The sequence below is a fragment of the Budorcas taxicolor genome, chromosome 25 (assembly GCF_023091745.1).
Source record: "Budorcas taxicolor isolate Tak-1 chromosome 25, Takin1.1, whole genome shotgun sequence".
In the NCBI taxonomy this organism is placed as follows: Eukaryota; Metazoa; Chordata; class Mammalia; order Artiodactyla; family Bovidae; genus Budorcas; species Budorcas taxicolor.
Window position 1 is genome coordinate 18,859,168 of NC_068934.1, and position 21,109 is coordinate 18,880,276.

Here is a 21,109-nt window from a genome sequence, read left to right on the forward strand (position 1 = left end):
TCATGGACTATAGTCCACCAGGCTTCTCTGTCCATGGAATTCTCCAGGCAAGAGTACTGGAGTGGGTTGCCATTTCCTTCTGTTAATTCTAAGAAAAGCCCTTCTGAGGGTTCTAATAGAATTGCTGCCATCCCATGACAAAGAAGGTAAAATTGAAAAATATTTTCATTACCATATTGCTCTGTCTACTCTTATCTATGTAGATAAAACCAATATCTAATGTGGGGGACTTAATAACTTCAGATGAGAAATCAGAAAAACTTTTTGGGAGAGCAGTGGAACTTAGAATTGTTTTTAACAATAATTTTAAGAAAAATAGAAATATATAACTTGGGGATGAGAAGGCTAAATAAAAGTGTATAAGGCTAATTCTTACGATTTTATTTTTGGATTATTTTGAAGTTTATATGAATCACTGACAACAGTGCCTGAAAGATGACGCAGTAAATGGTAATTATTACCAATAGTAATTAATTATTTCCATAACAGAAAGAAGTGGCTACAAATACAATGTTAACTCACCTTTTAGAATACATTTGAGATGCCTAATATTTAAAATTCCACTGAGCAATTAAAAGAGATGTGATAAAATTATGCATTTTTTCTCAAAGAACCTTCAGGCCTTCACTACAAGTCTGTACTCTTGCTCTACAAACAAGTCCATTATACTTGAGCATCTAGTTTCTTTGGCATGTAACAGGTTAAAAAGGAGAAAAAGGTGGTTGCATCAGGCATATCAGTAGCAGTAGTAGTAAGTAGTGGACAGAATTAGAAAAGCAAATACATATTACCCCAAAATAACAACCTTCATAGTGTATAATGCAAATATATATGAGGTTAGTATATCAATTTATGTTCATAAAAGTATGATCAAAATTACCAGCCTAAATTCTGGTTGTAAATAAATCCAAAACTGGCTAAGTTAAGCAGGACAAAAAAAGTATTAGAAGGCTATTTGGTAGCTCATGAAATGGGCATGAAAGCTGAAATAAACTAGGCTCAGAAAAAGGTTAGGGACTCCAATTGGTTTACATAAGATGTGATTCCTCTGGGTGTTAGGCTGATTTAATTGTTTGGTGTCTTTGAGTGACTGACCACAAGGTCCTGATTGGCACTCTGTATGTTGCCAGAAAACAGGAATATCTGGCCTGTTCAGCTTCTGTTGTGGAAGGGCACTGCCCTTGCCCAGATTCTCACAGTGGTGGATTACCTCAAATAGAAAAGATCCTTGGATACTGGCTTGCAGAATTTACAGCTGGGCTTCCCTGGTAGCTTAGTGGTAAAGAATCTGCCTTCAGTGCAGGAGACACGGGTTCAACCCCTGGGTCAGAAAGATCCCCAGGAGAAGGAAATGGCAATCCTCTCCAGTATTCTTGCTTGGGAAATCCCATGGACAGAGGAGCCTGGTGGGTTACAGTCCATGGGGTTGCAAAAGAGACACTGAGGCTTAGCAACCAAACAATTGCAAGCCTAAACTTAAAAAAAAAAAAAAAAAACTTTATAAGTTGGGGTTGTATTTAATTAAAGTTAAGGAAGATTTTTATAAAACTGAGGGGACATACTGTTTGTCAAAATTTATTTTTTTAATTAAAAAAATATTTTTGGCTGTGCTAGGTCTTCGTTGCTTTGCAGGGGCTTTCTCTAGTTTTGGCGCACTACTCTTCACTTCGGCTCAAGGGCTTCTCATTGTGGTAGCTTCTCGTTGCAAAGCATAGTCTGTGGGGAAGCTGTGCAATAGTTGCAGCGTGCAGCTCAGTAGTTACGGCGCGTGGGCTTATTTGCTCCAAGGCATGTGGAATCTTCCTGGACCAGGGATCAAATCCATGTCCCCCATATTGGCAGGTAGATTCCTATCCACTGTGCCACCAGATAAGTCAAAATTGAAAGTGCACCTGAGTCCTCCAATTAAAAAAAAAGATCCAGACCACCTGCTGAGTATAAAAATAATAATAAAGTGCCCATGAGAGACCCAAAAACTTCACTTAAAGGAATTTATTTAAAAGATCAATTTTCACATTAGGAAAAGTCTAAGCACAAGGATATGAATAGTATCTTTATTTGTAAAAGACTAAAAATAAACTCAATGTCTGTAATTAAGCCTGAATGAAATATTTTTAAAATTAATTTATTTTTGTTGGAGGCTAATTACTTTACAATATTGTAGTGGTTTTTGCCATACATTGCATGAATCAGCCATGGGTGTACATGTGTCCCCCCCGCCCCAACTCCGTTCTGAACCCTCCTCCCACTGAGTGAACTATTTACAGTACCTCTGTACAATGGAAAACTATATCCCTTAAAAAAAGTAGAGCCTGAGTACCATTACTCAGTAAGCTCCAAGGTCCATTAATTACGGTGGGGATTATATGTGTCATGTGCATATACATGATACATGAGAAAGTTATTTCTCGGAGAGGTAGGGGACAGAGGTAGGAGGGAAACTTGAGTTTTTTTTCCCTGTTGGTGAGTTGAGTTGTCTCCCCTCAAAAAGATGTTGAAGTCCTAACACCCAGCCTCAGAGTGTGACCTCATTTGGAAATAAAAGGTCTTTACAGAGATAATCAAGTTAAAATGAAGTCATTAGGATGAGCCCTAATATAACATTACTGGAGGGACACATACCTGTCTGAAGGGAGAATTTGGACACAGATGACACGGGCAGAGAGAAAGCTATGTAAAGATAGATTCCTGTAGTGAGGCGTATACAAGCAGAGGAAAGCCTGAGGCTACCAGAGCTAGGAAAAAGGTCCAGAACAGATCCTTCCCTAGTGCCTTTAAGAGGGGTCATGACTTCTGACATCTTGACCTTGGACTTCTGACCTCCAGAGCTGTGAGAAAATAAATTTCTCTTATTCTAAACCACCTTGTTTTTATGGTACTTTGTTATGACCTTACCAGAAAACTAACCTGTCCCCTGCACAGTTGTATTTTTTTTTTTTTTTAGTTCTACCAGTTTATTGCTACCAACCCATCTCCCTCAACCCTCATGCACGCGTGCTCAGTCATGTAATCCCATTGACTGCAGCCCGCCAGGCTCCTCTGTCCATGGATTTTTCCAGGCAAGAGTACTGGAGTGGGTTACCGTTTCCTTCTCCATGTATTTTTTTTTTTAATCTGAGGAATAGGGATCTGGGCTTTATATTGTCATTTATTTTTATTTATTTACTTGGCTGTGTCAAGTCTTAGTTGCGGAATGTGGGGTCTTTGTTGTGGCTCATAGGCTCCAGTTCTCATGGGAGTTCCCCAGTGGAGGGTGGGATCTTAGTTCACTGACCAGAGATTGAACCCACATCCCCTGCATTGCACAGTGGATTCTTAACCACCGGACCACCAGGGAAGTCCCTGTATGTCAGTTGAGAGTTTAGAAACAGTTTAGAGTTTCAAAAAATCAGAAAATTTATAACTGTCATTCACTGTTTAAATGCAAAACTCTGCAGGTAAAGGAAAAGTTAGTTATTACCTAATTTTATAAAAAATTTGTCATGAAATATTTTTGGCATATTAATAAGACTAATGTTACCTAGGAAATATTATGTCTAGTGAAATAAGTCAGGGGAAAAAAATACTGTATGATATCACATATGTGGAATTGAAAAATAATACAAATGAATGTATATGCAAAATAGAAACAGACTCACAGATACAGAAAACAAACTTGTGGTTACCAAAGGGAAGAAATGGAGGAGGAACAGATTTGAGATATGAGATTAGCAGATATGAGCTATTAATATTATGTAAAAAGTAGATAAGCAACACGGACATATGCATAGCACAGGGAATTATAGCCATTATCTTGTAATAACTTAATAAAGTATAATCAATCACTATGCTATACACATGAAAATAACATTGTTCTCAACTATACTTCAGGAGAAGGCAATGGCAACCCACTCCAGTACTCTTGCCTGGAAAATCCCATGGACGGAGGAGCCTGGTGGGCTGCCGTCTATGGGGTCGCACAGAGTCGGACACGACTGAAGCAACTTAGCAACAGCAGCAGCAACTATACTTCAATTTAAAAAAAGACTAATATAACACATACCAACATAACTCACATACAATTAAAGCTCCCTTTGTAACCACTATCTCAAATAGTGGAATAACCGCTATCCCAAATTTGGTATTTATTCAGAGGTAACCACTGTCCCAAATTTTGTATTTATCATAACTATGTATGTGTTTGCATTTTTGCTCCATGTGTATATTTCCAGTAAAACTACATAGTATTGGGTTGCATGTTTTGTAACTAATTGAATCTTTCTGCCGTTTTTCTTACTGAGCACTGTAATAATTTCATTCAAGTCGATAATAGGCAGGGACTTCCTTGTGTTCCAGTGATTAAGAATCCACCTTGCAATGCAGGGGCCACGGATTCGATATCTGGTCAGAGAACTAAGATCCCATATGCCATAGAGAAACTAAGCCCACATGCCTCAGCTGCTGAGCCCACTAGAGAACCCACAAACTGCAACTGCTGAGCCCTCACACCACAGCTAGAGAATCCCATGTGCCTCAGTGAAAGGTCCCATGTAACAGATCCACATACCACAACTCAGGCCAGATGCAGCCAATAGAGATGTGTCCAAAGAGATGTCTTTTTTTTGAAGTTTGATACAGGCAGCTCTCTAGCACAGCTCATTCACTCTCATGATGGGCATTTAAGGTTCCAGTTATTCATTATTAAAGCAGTGCCGCAGCAGGTATTCTTACACATGTCTTATGCTTGTATGCAGTGTTTGTGTGTGGCAGTAGCTTTCATTTCATTACATCTGCAATAAGAAGTACCTTTCCGACCAACAGGACCCACAAATGTTAATTTCTGCTAATCCCCCCAAAAAAACTTTATTTAAAATACTTAAATCTTAAACTCTGCTAGATTTTGCTAAACTGTTCTCCAGAACAATTGTGGCTATTTATAATAATAGTTTCCACCATTAGGAAGTAAGATTAATTGCTTCTCTATATCCTTATCAATTTTTGACATTGCCAGACTTCTGAATTTCTGCCAACCTGATGAATATGAAAATAGAATTTCATGATTATAGTTTCCATGTTCCTGATTATTAGTGAGATTTAACACCTTTCTGCTTTGTACACGTGACTCTTTTATGTTTTTTTTGCCTAATTTTTTTTCTTAATCGTCTGTCCTTTATATATTCTAGACTCCAATATCCTAGTCTGTGACATGTCTTCATTTTGTTTATGGTGTCTTTTAAAAGCAAGAAGTTGTGGAATCTTGTGTGCGTTTAAAAGCAAGAAGTTGTGGAATTATTCCTTATGTAGGATGCTGTCAAGTGTAGTTATTCTAGCCCTAGCAGTCTAATACAGTTTTGCCATAGCATGTTTTTAAACAGTGTGAAGCAGCTCATAAATGATTGCTAAAATAGGGCAGTACTGTCCATATACCCAGAAATCACACTGATTCATGTGCAGTTTTTCCCAGCACATTATGTTTTACACCAACAGTTTTGTAATAGTTAAATCAAGGAATATATGCCTTTCAGTCTGAAATAGAGAGGTGTTGCATGATTTGATTGCTTTAATGGGATCACTCAATAGAAACATGAAATTATTGCAGTAATTTGGGCAAGAATAAGTAGATGGAGGCTTGACCAAACTATGCTGGTAGGCCATAATGAAAAGTATGAAAGCCTGCTACCCTAGAAAAATATGTGCACAAGAATGTTTATTGAAGCATTGATTTAATATTGAATAACTACAAATACCACCAATAGAGCGGATACACTGAATTTAACTAGGGCTGCATGTATTGAGCTATATATTAGACAACAAAGTATAGATGTTTCATATACAGATGGCTATGAGTCTGGAGTTCAGGACGGTTGTATAAGCTGGACATAGAAATTTGGCAGTTATGATACAGTTGCTATAAAACCACAAGATTGGGTAAAATTACAAGGGAGTAAGTAGAAATAGAAAAGAGCTCAGAGGACTGAGCCCTGGGAAGCTATCATTTAGTTTGAAGGAAAGGAGGAAGAATAAACTTGAGAAGGCAATGATTTGGGGGAAGTGAAGTGATTCACAAGGAGAAAGCAATAAACTGCAGCAAATGCTGCTGATAGGTAAGAAGTATGAGACCTTGACTTAACAACATTAAAGTCATTGATGGCCTTGGCAGGAATTTCAGTGGAATGGTGGAGTTGAAGGCCTGACTAGAATGCTTCAAGAAAAAAATGGGAGGAGGAAAAGTGAACTTCTTCAGACTCAACATCATCACATCTGCTTACCTAACTCTTCTTCTGCCCATATATTCTTACCTTTTGTCCTGTCTCTGTGAACCATCTGTCTGTGCTTCTAGCTAAGGCCTGCCCTTCAGTTGTGCATTTGCTTTTATCTTTTCTTACCTATTAAAAACTGTGAACCTGGGAAATCTCCCCTCCCTTTCTGACATCATCATTTTCTCTACTGCATCATTCCTCTCAGCATGTAAACATGTCAATATCTTTCCCACCTTAAAAAAAGAAATTCTTTCTTGATCCAATTTCCCCCTTTAGATACCACCCACATTTTCTTTGTTTATAGCAAAAGTCTTTGAAAGAACTGTCCTACTGGTATCCAGTTTTTCTTATATTTCATGTATGGAGGCAGGCATGGAATAAGTAGACAGTTGGAATTAAATTTAGATTAAGCCAAGTGAGCATGAGGAGTTAGAGGAACAAGGGAATTAAGATTCTATGCAAGAGTGTAATTTAAGCTGCTTCAAAAGAGTAATTGATAGGGGAGAGAGATGGTGGTAGTATCAGTGGACCCAAGTTCCCCATGGGGGTTCAAAGTATCATTAGAGATAAAGAAAGTAGGGTGAAGTAAGCTGGAGAGAGGGGTTAGGTGTTTGAGGTCAGAGAAGAGTCTGAATTATTGGTAATGACAAGCTCAAGGTTATGACCAAATTTGTAGCTGAGGCAGAAGAGAAAGGAAAAATTACTGAAGAGCCTTTCAAGTTCAGCCAATGAAGTGGGAGGCCAAGATACTGGAAGGATCATCTTTGTAAGTATTGAAATCACCAGCAAATGTAACTAGAGTAGTATAGAGAATGAGTGAGAAAGGAACTACATTCCTAAAAGATCAAGAAGGAATTGAGGGGGCTATACAGTAGATACAATAGATACAGTAGATAGAATTGCAGTAAGGAGTGCATAGGTAGAAGATGGCATGGTCTGATGACGTTATTAATGGAGGCAGCAGAGAAAAGAGCTAAGCTACCATTCGAGAGAGCTGCAAGGGGAAACCGTGTCATCGGAAGTCATAACCTCTAATTCTGAGAAGTGAAGTTTAGAGAGCTGGGTATTTTCACAAAGTAACACTCAGTTTTCTTAAACCACAGTTTCATGATAAAGAGATGAATTTTTAAAAATTATATACAGAAAAAGCCATGAAACAAGTGAAATTCAGCTTCATGTTTGAAAGACATAGGGAGTGGCAAAGGGATTATTTTAAAGGGACCAGGCTTTTTAATTTAATTTTATTTATTTGGCTGCACTGGGTCTTAGTTGTGGCATGCTTGATCTTTAGTTGAGGCTTGTGGGATCTAGTTCCCTGACCAAAGATCGAACCTAGGCCCCCGGCACTGGGAGGTCAGAGTCTTAGCCACTGGGCCACCAGGGAAGTCCTGGGACCAGTTATTTTGGTTGTAATAGCAGAATTCAGGCCTAATGTTGACTCATCTTTTTTTTTTTTTTCCAAGAGAAGCTAGAACTGGATTTTTGTGTTTTTAAAAAAATATTACAAATACTAACTTGTTTGAAATACTATGCAGATCAAATGAAACACGTCAGAGATTTCATTTAGCCATTGTTGCAATTTTTTGAACTCTGCTTTTTAAAATAGAAACTACTACCCTCTGTGTTTGCCAAGTTCAAGAGTCAAAGTCCCTGACCCTCAAGCTAGCTGCCTTGTTGGGTAGCCTGCAGCTTTTGAGTTCAGTCTGCAGGTTTATGGAGAGTGACTATCATAGGCCGATCACCAAGCAGCACTTAAATCACCTGGCAGTTTATCAGTTGCTTAACTGATTATTACTCAACAGATCTTATTTCACCCCCCCCCCCAACTTTTCCTTTTTGCTTTCATTTCTGACCCTGATGGTGGAATTCCTTTGAAGAACATACTTAGCCTTTCTGAACTTTAATAAAAGAAAGCTTCTAATAGAGGAAAACTTGAAGGTTCTTTAAGCCTGAAAAAAGCTGTTAATTCCTAAACAGACTGTAACATTATAAAATATTTAATGTTTCTTCAAAATCTCCAGTTTTCCTTTAGTCTTAATGATGACTGAGAAGATATTTTTGTATTGAAGTAGAAGTCTAAAGATGGTATTTGACTGTGTTTCACCTTGGGCAGAGCAGTAAACTCCCTTCCAGACTTAGTTTCCTTATCTGTAAAATGGAGATTAAAAATACATTCCCTATGTACTTCATAAAGTAGCTGTTACAGTCAAATAATGTGAAAAGCTTAAACTTTGTATGAGTGCTTTAGTAAAGTCTGTTAAAGAATGACAGCTCACCTAAAGCTTCTGAAATTGCCTATTTAGAGAAAATATTTTAAATTAGAATATATTTAAAATTCAGGAGTCCCCATATCAGTAGATAATCTACTTCTAATAGCAACTTTCCCATTGAAAGATGACACTGCTGATGGTATCATTGTGCGAGGTAGTGGCTGAAAAGTATCCCTCTCCAATTCTGTAAGTATGACTGGTTGTACTTTGGTTAAAAACCTTGCTCGTTCGGATGACACCTGATACACATACTCTTTCTTGGTCCCACCATTATCTTTCCCTTCTCACCCTGTACTTAGTTTCTTTTTCATCAAAATTAACAATTACCACTTGAGATTTATACTTAATGTAGAGTCTTTTCTAGCAGCATTTAATACACACTTAAAAGAAAAAGCCTTAACTGGGAAACACAGGATACCTCATTTTCACAGTAATTTTTTTTTAAGTTCCAGTGATGAAAGCTCTAAGGCAGCTTCTTCAAAGGAAGATAATATTGATGAATCCAGTGCAACCAGTGTTGAGGTGATAAAATCTTTATCACATCCAGCTTGACTGTCCTGTAATTTAGTCTGAGTCTTTTAGAATAGTCACTCCTTTTTATTAGTTGTGTGGTTGTCATACAGCCATGGAAGGAAAAAATTGAACATCAAAATCATCAGCAATATACCTGAAAGACAAACAGTAAAATAAATAATACAGTCTTTAAGAAGTTTATGATCAGTGATTATAATTTAAGATTATATACAATTATTTACCAAGAGATTTGTAGAGATGTGTTTAAAAGAATTAGCTATATCACTTCTACATAAAACATGTAGATATTTTGTTTTATTTATTTTTGGCTGTAGCACATGACATGTGGGATCTTTGTTCCCCAACCAGTGATCGAACCCATGCCTCCTGTGGTAGAAGCATGGAGTTTTAACCACTGGACCACCAGGGAAGTTCCATCATGTAGATATTTTAAAGTCTAATATTCTCACGTGATTTTTCTTCAACCATGAATCATTAAAAACAGTACATACTTGGAAAAGCCAATAGGATCTAAATAATGAATTCAAAGGATAGATAAAATAGAAAGATCTGGAGTTCTATTTCTAGCTCCATTACTGACTTGTTAAGTGAGAAACTTGGCTTGGGTCTCCATTTTAATCTCAACCATTAGTAGCTTTTAGAACTGTATTAAGCAAAGTTTCTGAAACAAAAATTTCAGTTGACATTTTAAAACTTGAATATAAATATGCTTTTAAAAATCACATTAGTAAATTTTCATTTTTGAGGTCATATCAGATAAATCTAGCATATGTATAATAGGTAATTTAAAAGACATTTTTATATTAAAGATTTAAAATTTTTCAGTGGGAAACAGATAGAGGGGACTTAGCCATGGGACTCAAATCACTGTCTAAGAGAAATCTGTGGTGGTTAATGGTTCTATCTTAAGGTATGTAGGTTTAAAGCTCTGTTGTTGTTCAGTCACTAAGTTGTGTCGGACTCTTTGTGGCCCCATGGACTGCAGCATGCCAGGCTTCTTTGTCCTTCCCTGTCTCCTGGCGTTTGCTCAAATTCATGTCCATTGAGTCAATGATGCTATTTAACCACTTCATCCTCTGCCACCCACTTCTTTTGCCTTCCATCTTTCCCAGATCAGAGTCTTTTCCAGTGAGTCGCCTTTTCCTAGGTTGTCAAAAGTATTGGAGCTTCAGCTTCAGCATCAGTCCTTTCAGTGAATATTCAGGGTTGATTAAAGGTTAGGCTTAACGCTCTAAATCAGTTAAACTTAGATTAAGAATGTGTTTTTATCACATGCAGGTTTGATAATTTACTCCTGTTTGATAAGAGGAAATTAAGGTTTGACTAATATTTGGATAACTTAACAAATTTTAAAAAGATGAGCCTGTTTTGCAACCAGAAGCTTTCGATTAAAAAAAAAATCAGAATCAATCTAATTCACAAAATTTGACATTTTCTTTCTAAAGTTGGAGCTAGAAAAGAAGACATTACGTTTACAACTTCCTAAAAATGGAGTTGCAATTTTACAGAATCAAATATAATTTGCTAATTTTCATTATATGAAATGTATAAGCTAGAAAATTAATTCTAAATACATCCTTACTGTCACATTTCTAACATCTTATTAATTTGGAGGAGGTGGCAGGGCGCCTGGGTTCAATTCCTGGTCAGGGAACTAGATCCTACGTGCCACACCTACGAGTTGGCATGCCACAACTATATCCCATATGCCATGACTGGAAAAAAAAAAATCCCATGTGCCATAATGAAGATCAATGATCCCATGTGCCGCAATGAAGACCTGGTGCAGCCAAATAAATAAATATTTAGTAGACCTGTCCAATTAGTGACCTTTTTAATTTCTTTGTGAACTTCAGTGACCTTTTTTTACTTCTTAAAAATCAAGAACAGATAATTTACCTTTGAAGAAGTTACTGGAAAACACTAGTAATGAATACATGAAAAAAGTTACCATTATTAGCAGTTTAAAATAGTTTCTTTTTGATATTCTTGATGTTTAGTATAGATATTACTGAGCATAACAGATGCTAAATGTGAGGAAAAGTCCTAAATGACAGGAATGGAGGGTGAATGGGAGGAGTAAAGTGTCATGGCTATTCAAACCTGTTATGCCAATGTTCTCTTCTGTAGGTATACCTCCCCTTCCCCTGCCCTTTTTTTTTTTTTAACAGAAATGAGCAACAAGAAACAAAATGCAAACTGTGGATAAAAAGAAGAATGAACTAATAGAAGGCCAGTTATCCTCATATTCATTTATAGCTGTGAATTACAGTCAGGCTTAAAACAGATGATTAAACAAAATCAAGAAATGCTGATAACATATAAGAATATGCATATCATGATTACAGTTATTTTGTAACTTTTTTTGTGTTATTTGACCTATTTGAGAAGAAGAGTTTTACATATCTGACCCAGATAGAAATAATGGGAATGCAATTTGTGGAAAATTTTAAAACTACATTTATTATAGTTCTGTATTGTCTCACAAAATGCTCTTCAACAAAATGGGTTAAATGAGCTAAATAGTATTCTATCTGGAGCTCACAAACTTGAGAAAACAAATTCCTTTAGCAAAAAAAGATTATTTTTTAGTGGAAGTAATCACTCCTCACTTCTTTGCCCTCATATCTAAGGGCATATTAAAGAGAGATTAAACTTCAAACTTACTATTCTTAACTTGTTTCTTTGAAGACAAAAGGAGTTTTAACGGATACTGCACAAAATAAAATGTTATTTCAGACATATTTCATAACTTTTTTGTGACATTCCATATCGTATTTTAGTATATTCTAATCTTTTCATCATATTGAATAAAAATATACTTACCTAAAGAAGGAGACAGCCAATATACTACAAAAAACTGAAGGAATGCTTCATCAAAACACTTGAAATGCAGTGAAAGTGCCAAAGTTGGATTAAATATAGCTCCTGTTAGACTTCCTCCTGTAATACATATTAAGCAGAATGATATCAAACCATATATCTTACATTTTCTTGCAACTAGAAATACAGGGATTACTTAATAAAACTTTTATTTTAGGTATTTAAGTTTTCTTATTCTGTAATTTTCCTTTGCAGAATCACCTGGCATATTGTAGAACATAAAAATAGATTATAGATTATAATATGCCAGGTGCAAAAAAGGCAGAAGGACAAAGGACATTAAGAATTTTCATCCAGTGCTTTCCTGTAGTATATTATGAAATACACATTGAAAGTTAACCTGCTCTATTAGTATTCCTACAGTTTTATCAAACAGATTTGGCTGTCCTTAACATTCAACTTAAATTAATGAAAATATAATGAAAATGTTGTTTAACTGAGTACAATACCCCAGGATCCTCTTGAACAGAAATAACCTTGGTGTTGGAACAAAAAGTAAAATAGACCAAAGCATTATCATTGATTCCCCTTTAACTTGTCAACAAAGCCCTAAAGAAGTGACTGAATGGTATGTGAATTATATCTCAATAAAGCGGTTACAGAAAAAAAATTTAATAAAAAAGAAGTGACTGAGTAATCATGAAAGATGAGCGCAAATTCTAACTGTTGCCTGCTTTTCAGGACTTAGGGTCCAGCTCTTCACTTAGGCGCTCTCTGAGATGGGGCCCAGGAATTTTATAGCTGTGGCCACACAGCAAGTGAGGAAAAGCGAAAGAGGTTGGACTGGCTGTCCAGTGGTACTCACCAAAACTGTGGCTCAGCTTTTCAGAACATACCCTGATTGTATCCCTGAGATAGAGACATTTCTGGTGGTGGTTCCATGTGGAAGCTTGAGCACACTCATCTGCCTCTAACTTAGCCACAGCAACAGATCAGAGATCTTCACAAATTTTACATGGACACATGCCACAAGAGCATGTTAACTGTTTTTATAAAATGATGTGAAATAAAATTGGAAATTAAGTGACCTTTTCATAAAATTTCACACTTGACAGGCTGAAAACATTGAAGCTGTGTTGAGATAAAGATGTTGAGAAATGAACTGAGTTCACTCCATGGCTAAGAGTTTTTTCCTAGCATGCCAGCCTCACGGCACAATTCATATTCATGCCTCAGCAATTATAAATGACATCACATCATGGACCTTCAGAACCACTCTTGAATAGTCAAATCCTGGAATGTTGAGCCTGCAACTGCCAGGGGCCAGCAGAATTATTTGGTTGGCATGTGGTCATTTCAAATTAATGCCACAAAAAATTATTGAGTTCTTATGTTCTGCATACCATGAACAGAAAGGTAAGAACTCAGACAGATCTTTCCACACAGATTATACAATAAAATATAGTATGTACAGTGATAATACAAGTGACCTGTGACTTTTTAAAGCATTTATCAATAGACAACCATTACCTTCATGATTAGTTTGCTTCAGTATTCCCATTAGGTCTTTGGTATTTCTGTTAGGCCTAAGAACACTATCATTTGTTTTTTGTTTTTGTTTTTTTTTGCCGGGCGACACGCGGGTTTTAATGGCATTAACACTCAGGAGTCACGCGTCGGTTCTGGGGGCAACATCTTCCGGGGACTGGGGCTGCTGCTTCGCTGGCTGTGACCTTCCAGTCTGCTCTGCAGCCTGAGGGACTCAGCACCAGAACCACCGACCACCAATATCATTTGGTTTTATACCACGCTAAAACTCCAGTTACTTCATACTCTTTGTCTTCTAATCCTCCCATCACCAGTTCTGCTCAGTATCACTTGGTAGATGCTGCTTCTCCTAAGATGTACAAGTCTGTTCCTCTCTCTTGAGTATGGACTGGCTTTGCAACTTGCATTAACAAACAGAATGCAGCAGAAGTGATGCTATGTGAATTCTGAATGGGAGGAGCAACACTGAAATCTAGGTTCAGGTTTCAATAAATCTATCATTGGCTTGTACTCTTTGCTGTGTTGGAACAATACACTGACCATGTACATGAGTTGGTCTAGGCTGATGGAGGATGAGAGGCCACAAGGAAAAAAACTGAGATATCTTAGATAGCTGTTGGGACCAACTGCTGGACACATGAGTAAAGCACCTTTGCTCTTCCAAAGAAACCAACTGTCCAGCTATATGATCTCAGGGGAATTTCCTATCTAACCCACAAAATCATGAAAAAACAATTGTTATTTTAAGCATTAAGCGTAAGTTAACTGATTCAGAAATCCATTGTGTCAACAAAAGTTTCAAAACATGGCATTGGCTTTGATATTTTAACTGGATCATTCTTTGTTGGGGTTCTCCTATGCACTGTGGGAGTTTTAGCATTCCTAGCCTTGACCCATTAAATGTCAGTTGCATATTCATCTCCCCCATGTAACAAACAAAAATGTTCCCAGACGTTGCCAAAATTGTTTCATTGAAAACCACTGTCCTAGAGAACTACTGGTACCTGTATACTAATAGACACATACAAGGTTGTTTATTTATAATAGCAACAAACTGGGGAAAACCTAAATGTTCATTCATAAGAAAATAGCTAAATAAATAACTTTATTATTAATTTGGAATGCTGTTCAGCATTCAAATAATAAGAAAGATGTCTTTACTAACACAGATCTCCAAGATAGTATCATTGAACCACACCACTAAAAATACTGCAGAAAGTAAGGTATGATTCATCTTAATATGAACACACATAGGGGACGACAGAGGATGAGATGGCTGGATGGCATCACTGACTTGATGGACGTGAATCTGAGTGAACTCCGGGAGTTGGTGATGGACAGGGTGGCCTGGCATGCTGCGATTCATGGGGTCGCAAAGAGTTGGACACGACTGAGCGACTGAACTAAACTGATAATAGTTTCTGTAGGGTCCTATCAATATGTACAATAAATGTACGTAAGAGTTTGGAAGGACACGCAGGCACAGAGGACTATACTGGTGAGAAGAGGAGGCAGGGAAGGAAAGGGGACAGGCATGAAGGATGGTAATCAAAAGGCATTGAGAGTCTCATTGGTAGTGTTTCCATTATTTACAAAAAGAATACATTCATGTATTTTGTAGTTAAATATGAATTATTTAAAAAGTAAGAATTATCCATCAGGCACAGAACTTGGAGAAAATGACTCTGAAAAATTAGTTACTATGTATTTATGTCTGGAGGGAGGAAGCCATAACACCTGTTGAAGAAGAGGTATCAACAGGGAGATCCAGCTGGCTGCCAAGAATCTCAGAGGACAGTGTGAACTCGGTGAAATTAGGACAGTCAAAAGACAGAGTTCCAAATCTGGTAATTATAGGCACTTGTGTGTCTCAGTGGAGAAGGAAATGGCTACCCACTCCAGTGTTCTTGCCTGGAGAATCCCAGGGATGGGGGAGCCTGGTGGGCTGCCGTCTACGGGGTCGCACAGAGTCGGACACGACTGAAGCGACTTAGCAGCAGCAGCAGCAGCATGTGTCTCAGTACTCCTAAAGCAAATCAAGTTCTCTGTGACAGAATGACACTAAAATCATGCAAGACTTGTATAAAAGCTAGAGTGTCAATTAACTGATTTATAAATGCAATCACCCTTGCCAGTGACCAGACATCTATGCCAGTTACTGTGGGAAGAACTTGGAGTACATTATTGTTCATGATACTCTGAAGCGATAGTGTTATTCTCCATTTTAAGGATGAGGAAACAGACCTAAATTGTCTATCCTAAGGACACAGTATAACTCCAAGAGGCTTATGCTCTTTACCACTGTATTATACTGGCATGAGAAAAAAACAAAATATTTTGTGCCTTGTTTGAAGCTGTTTTTCATTTGTAGATTGGAACCTATGTCATTATGGTTATTGTATTAAAAGTAAATATATATATGTGTGTGTGTGTGTGTGTATATATATATATGTATATATATATATATATATATATATATAAAGGACTTAGCTCCCTTCTTTGACAAATAATCTATCCAAATTCTTCATGACTTAGAAGGATTCCAAAAGCTCCTGAATGGAGTAAAAATGCAATTACTTTGGACATTTTATTAGGCTTATTTTGGAAGCTCTTAGACATAAAATATGGAATACCCAGATATGTATTATTTCTTTTGATTTTTTTTAAGCGAATAGACTATTTGCTATTTCATTCATTTTACTCATTCTAAAAATAATGAGTATTTATTTGTAACAGGTGACACTATGCTCAGTCCTGGTTATGTTTCATAATGAATAAAACAATTTTAGTCTCCATACTCATAAAGCTTACTGTCTGGTGGAGGAAGACAGGTATTACATCAGAAAACAAGTATATAAATAAAAGTTCTGCAAAGGAAATGAACAGGGTACAGTAAGAAATACAACCTACTTGGATGTGTAAAATAGATTTTTTCCCAATATCTAATTAATTTATGCAGTTCTCTCTTATCCTAGTCATTGAACCAAATTCCCCAAACCTAAACCTTCCTAACAGAAGATTTGCTTGAAATTTGCATTAATCATTTTATAGTTTTAATACATTAATAACTCACAAAGCTTTTTTTCACTTTATTTGGGAAGCCAATAAATACATAAGTGTTAAAGACATCAGTGGCCTCCATCTGCACAAATGTGCTGGGTGCTAAATCAATAAATATGCAATCAGATGCTTAGTCATTGGCTATCCAAGGAGCCTGTAGCTCTGTTGCTGAACAGTTATGTTCTATAAGCTTAAATAATCAGTTCTTTTGATATGACCTGTATTAGAGACTTCTGGGTATCCTCACATGCAAGTGATTAAAGAAATATCCCAGCATGCAACTTAGTCAAACTAATACTAATATTATCTTGGTGGTGGTGGTTTAGTTGCAAAGTTGTGTCCAACTCTTAAAACCCTATAGATTGTAGCCTGCCAGACTCCTCTGTCCATGGGATTTCCCAGGCAAGAATATTGGAGTGGGTTGCCATTTCCTATTCCAAGGGATCTTCCCAACCTAGGGATCAAACTCATGTCTCCTGCATTGCTGATGGTCTCCTGCATTGCAGGTGGATTCTTTACCGCCAAGCCACCAGGGAAGCCCGATAGTATTTTAGAAATTAAAAAATGAGAGAGAGGGACATATTGAAGTAACTTGTAACAATTCCTGACTTAGCTAATACTTCCCCTGCCTTCCCTTCCCTATCTATTCTTAACTCCTTCCTGCAAAGTCCTCATGTCTGCCTGATGAGATACACACTGAGCTAGTCCTGAAACAGTTCACTCTATTTAAATAGCTCGGACCTAAAGTTATGATTTATATCCATAGAAAATAATGGGGAGTGATATGGCTTAGGGCAGCATTTCCCAAAGTATGCTCTCTTCTACTACACATTCCTAGACAAAAGTATTCCTGTGTTTGAAAAACTGTTCCATATCTTTCTCTTGGAGTTTCACGATAAACAGTAGCATAATAAAACTCTGTGAGTCTTAAATTAGAAAATCTGCTTAATCCAGTGTTTGCTAAATTTATTTGGTAACAATCCTTTGTTAAATTTTGTTATGGTATGGTAAAATATATGCCATTTTAACCATTTAAAAGTGTATATTCATGGCACTAGTTATAATGTTCAACCATCACTATTTCTAAAATTTTTCATTGCCCGAAACAGAAATTGTACCCATTAAGCAAAAAAATCCCTATTCCTCCTTGCTGCCCAACCCATGGTAACCTCTATTCTACTTTCTGACTGGATTTGCCTATTCTGAATATTTCATATAGAGTCAAGTCATATAACATTTGTCCCTTTGTGTCTGGCTTATTTTGCTTAGCATAATGTTTTCAAGGTTCATTCCTATGGTAGCATGTATCAGATCTTCATTCCTTTTCACGGCTGAACAATATTCAATTGTATGTATATATTTTTGTTACTTTTTAGGAGCATGCTGTAAAATGCTGATAATGAAATGAGTATAAGCTTTAGTGTAAATCTGAACCATGGTTCCAGCTCATTCTGTTAATAGCTGTGTGATCTTGAACAAGTCTTTTTATGTTCCTAACCCTCACTTACTTCACTTAAAATGGGAATAATGTATTTATTCATCAGTGGGTTGTTGTAAGGATTAAATACCAAAACTCATAAATTTCCTATATGCTTGCACACTGCCCAATGAATATTTTTATCTACCTTATTTGGCAGAAAAGGAACATCATAATAATCAATATCTGTAACAACAATAAATAATTGTTAGGTTCTGTCCCAGCAGTTTTCATCGCTGTCCAATATGGTACTCACTAGCCACACATGGCTGTTGAGTACTCGAAATGTTGTTATAGTGACTGAAGAATTGAATATTTTAGTTGATAATCACATGTGACTAGTGGCTGTGATGAACTGACCAGCAAAATCTAGACTGGAGCAGTGGTTCTCGGCCCTGGTTTCATATTGGGATCACCTGGGAAAATTTTAAATCTACCATTGCTTAGGCTCCTTCACACAGCAATTAAATCTTATTTTGTTTTTTTCCACAATTAAATCTTACTCTCTCTACCCAAATATGGATATGTTTAAAACACTCCCCAGGTGATTCCTATGCAGAGGGAATGTTGAGAACCACTGCTCTAGTGATCCTTTCAGTCCCTCCTCCTCCATCAATTAGTAGCCTCATTTCAGCAATGTCGATGTCAGTAATGTGAGGGGAAGGAAAAGAACATTTCTGGATATCTTAAATTGTTATATTATGGGTCCTTTCCAATAACTCTCCTTATATTTATGTATAATTTTAAATATTGTTTCTCTTCTCTCAAAATCTTTGTCACTTATAAAATAGATACTGGCTAATATTATATACAGTATTATTGTTGAAATCATAAATATGTATTAAAAGTACAAAAAGGAAGAATACCAATTTATAGATTATCAAGAGAGGGATAAGGAACTCTGTATAACATTGTATTAATTTAAAACTTTTTGGGGGGGGCGCCCCTGTGGGGCATGTGAAGTCTAGTTCTTTGGACCAGGGATCCAACTTCACCCACCCTCCTGCTCTGCAGTGGAAGTGAGGAGTATTAACCACTGGACCAGCAGGGAAGTCCCTAAAACATCTTTTAAATGTTTACCACATCTTATTAAAGTACAGAGCTAAATTGTGGCATAACTTTTTGCAAGGGATGATTCTGTTCATATACAGGGGATGTTTCTGCTTTAGTCCAAACTTAAAATTTTAATAAGCAACTACTCACCAACTCCTCAAATATGCACATATCCTTCCTTCTTTCCTATACCACTCATTTCCATCTGAGTCTACAAAAAGGATGGTGCTAGATTTTTAAGAAGGTGAAATGAATCAGAAAGTCTTTCATTTTACCTAGGAAGTCGAGCATATGTTTAGAAGTCCTTATCTTAAGGTTTGCTTCTACTCATAGTTTCCCTTTCAATGGGCAGAAGACAGAGTCTTACTACTAATTCTTTTTATTAGATTCCTACCTCCAAAACATTTTACAATTAAGATAATAGTTCTAGTTAAAATATTCTATTATGATCATTTAAAATGATGTGCTTCATCATTGCTTTTCAAATTTCCCTATCCTATTGAGAATATTTTCCTGTCCTATTTAGAATATCCACTATATCTAAGATCTGTCAAGGTAAATACGATTTACAAAAAATCAAGCAGATTTCTCAAGAATAACTTTTTTCTCAAGAATTTTCTCAATAATTATTTTTTAAAAATCTTTGATTTCAAGCAAGTTTTGATTTTAAAACACATCTTTCTTGATAGGCCATTAAAAGTTCATTTCAAGATGAATTAGGAAATAAATGATTTTAAGTAATTTTGTAGAAAAATAAGAAATAGAACTATAGAATTTTATTTCCCACTCTTACTACTAGCTAGTCATGTAGCTTGTGCTTTAAATTGGAAGGAACTTTTGAAACCCAGGATCATTTTTCAGCGAGAGCCTCAGCAAGGATCTATATACCAAGTGGGTAAGAGGTAGCCGATGTTATCTTTCCTCTCTACTATTACAACAATCCCTTTGTAGGATACTTGAACCCTTGGCAGTATCTCACATGATCTCTGTTTCAGCACAGAAGTGGCTTTCTCTGGGTGTTAAAAAGAAAGCACTGAATGGAGGATCTATATTTGGACCCGATCGGTAAAGAATGAGCTGTAAAATGATTAGAATTACGGAAATACCAATACTGACATTACAGAAGCGTAGTAGTTTCGAATGTATCCTGGCAAAGAACTTAAGAGTCTCAAGTCATAGAAGCTCCGGGCGTGCCCAGTGTTTTGTGGGAATAACAAACCTGCATAAACCAAAAAGGTGATGAGTGCTGACAGCAGGTGGATACGAAGCTTGGTTCGGACCTCCTGGAAGTGCAGCAAAGCGCTGTGGAAAATAAAGGAGCAGACAGCCTCTGTGATGACCGCTTTGGGCAAGTCCACTTGAATGGGATTTCTGCAAGCGAAGCTCCTCTCGCTGACGTGGTACTTGGTCAGCCCCAGGCTCCACAGGGCGCCCATGCAGTACCTGCTGCACAGGGCACCGATCAGCTGAGCTAACAGTCTAATCGCACCCGTCTCAGCGGACATTCCCCCCAGCATCATCTGCATCATCACGCCGCACGGGTTGCTGGAGGTGCCCATCAGAGTCAGGCCATGCACCAATGAGAAGAAGTAGATTAGCATCAGCGGCCAGGTGGGGTGCAGGGGTTCCTGCTCACTCAGCAGTTGTAACTCATGAGTGCAGAAGCAGAGCTGGAAGGTGGCCAGAAACTCCAAGACGAAGGCGTGGGCCATGGGCCCGTTCAGCTGCTGCCGGGTGACCACGCGGGCTAGCCCTATGAACAGCACGATCGACAACATCAGCCCCAGCGAGGTGCAGGTATCCTGCATCTCGGGCCAGAGCCCCCGTAGCGCAGTCATGGCTCTCTCAGCACCAGACTGGGCTGTCTGCTCGGGCTCGGCAGGAGGCGGTCTCTGGGCCGCAGTCCTAAGTCCTCAGCCCCGCCCCCTCCTCACGCCCCTCGGGGCGGGCCGACTCCAGACCAGCTGGAGGCCCTGGGGGTGCCACGCGGAAGGACTCCCCCCCATCTGCCCGGCTCGATGCTAGAGTTTTGTTGCCAGAGCTGGGGAGGGGGGGAGGCGACGGGCCGCGAGGAGAGCTCTGCCAGGGCACCGTCTGAGGGGGCC

General features: G+C 37.7%; 1 protein-coding gene across 1 annotated transcript; it reads right to left on the bottom strand.

The window, feature by feature from the left end:
- Window positions 1-9,096: 9,096 nt before the first annotated feature.
- Window positions 9,097-20,842, bottom strand: AQP11 (aquaporin 11). Its single transcript, XM_052662509.1, has 3 exons — window positions 20,224-20,842; window positions 11,870-11,986; window positions 9,097-9,176 (listed from the first exon to the last, which is right to left on the bottom strand). Exons 1-3 carry the CDS (start codon window positions 20,840-20,842, stop codon window positions 9,097-9,099), a joined length of 816 nt encoding a protein of 271 aa, XP_052518469.1.
- Between the last annotated feature and the right edge of the window lie 267 nt (window positions 20,843-21,109).

What these genes read in the sequence shown, in the direction of transcription:
- AQP11 (XM_052662509.1), bottom strand. Translation starts at nt 20,842, where the DNA reads ATGACTGCGCTACGGGGGCTCTGGCCCGAGATGCAGGATACCTGCACC. An exon ending in CACCTTTTTGGTTTATGCAG is followed by an intron (nt 11,987 to 20,223) that starts GTTTGTTATTCC and finishes TATGTATTACAG; the next exon opens with GAGGAAGTCTAACAGGAGCT. An exon ending in TTGGCTGTCTCCTTCTTTAG is followed by an intron (nt 9,177 to 11,869) that starts GTAAGTATATTT and finishes TTTGTCTTTCAG; the next exon opens with GTATATTGCTGATGATTTTG.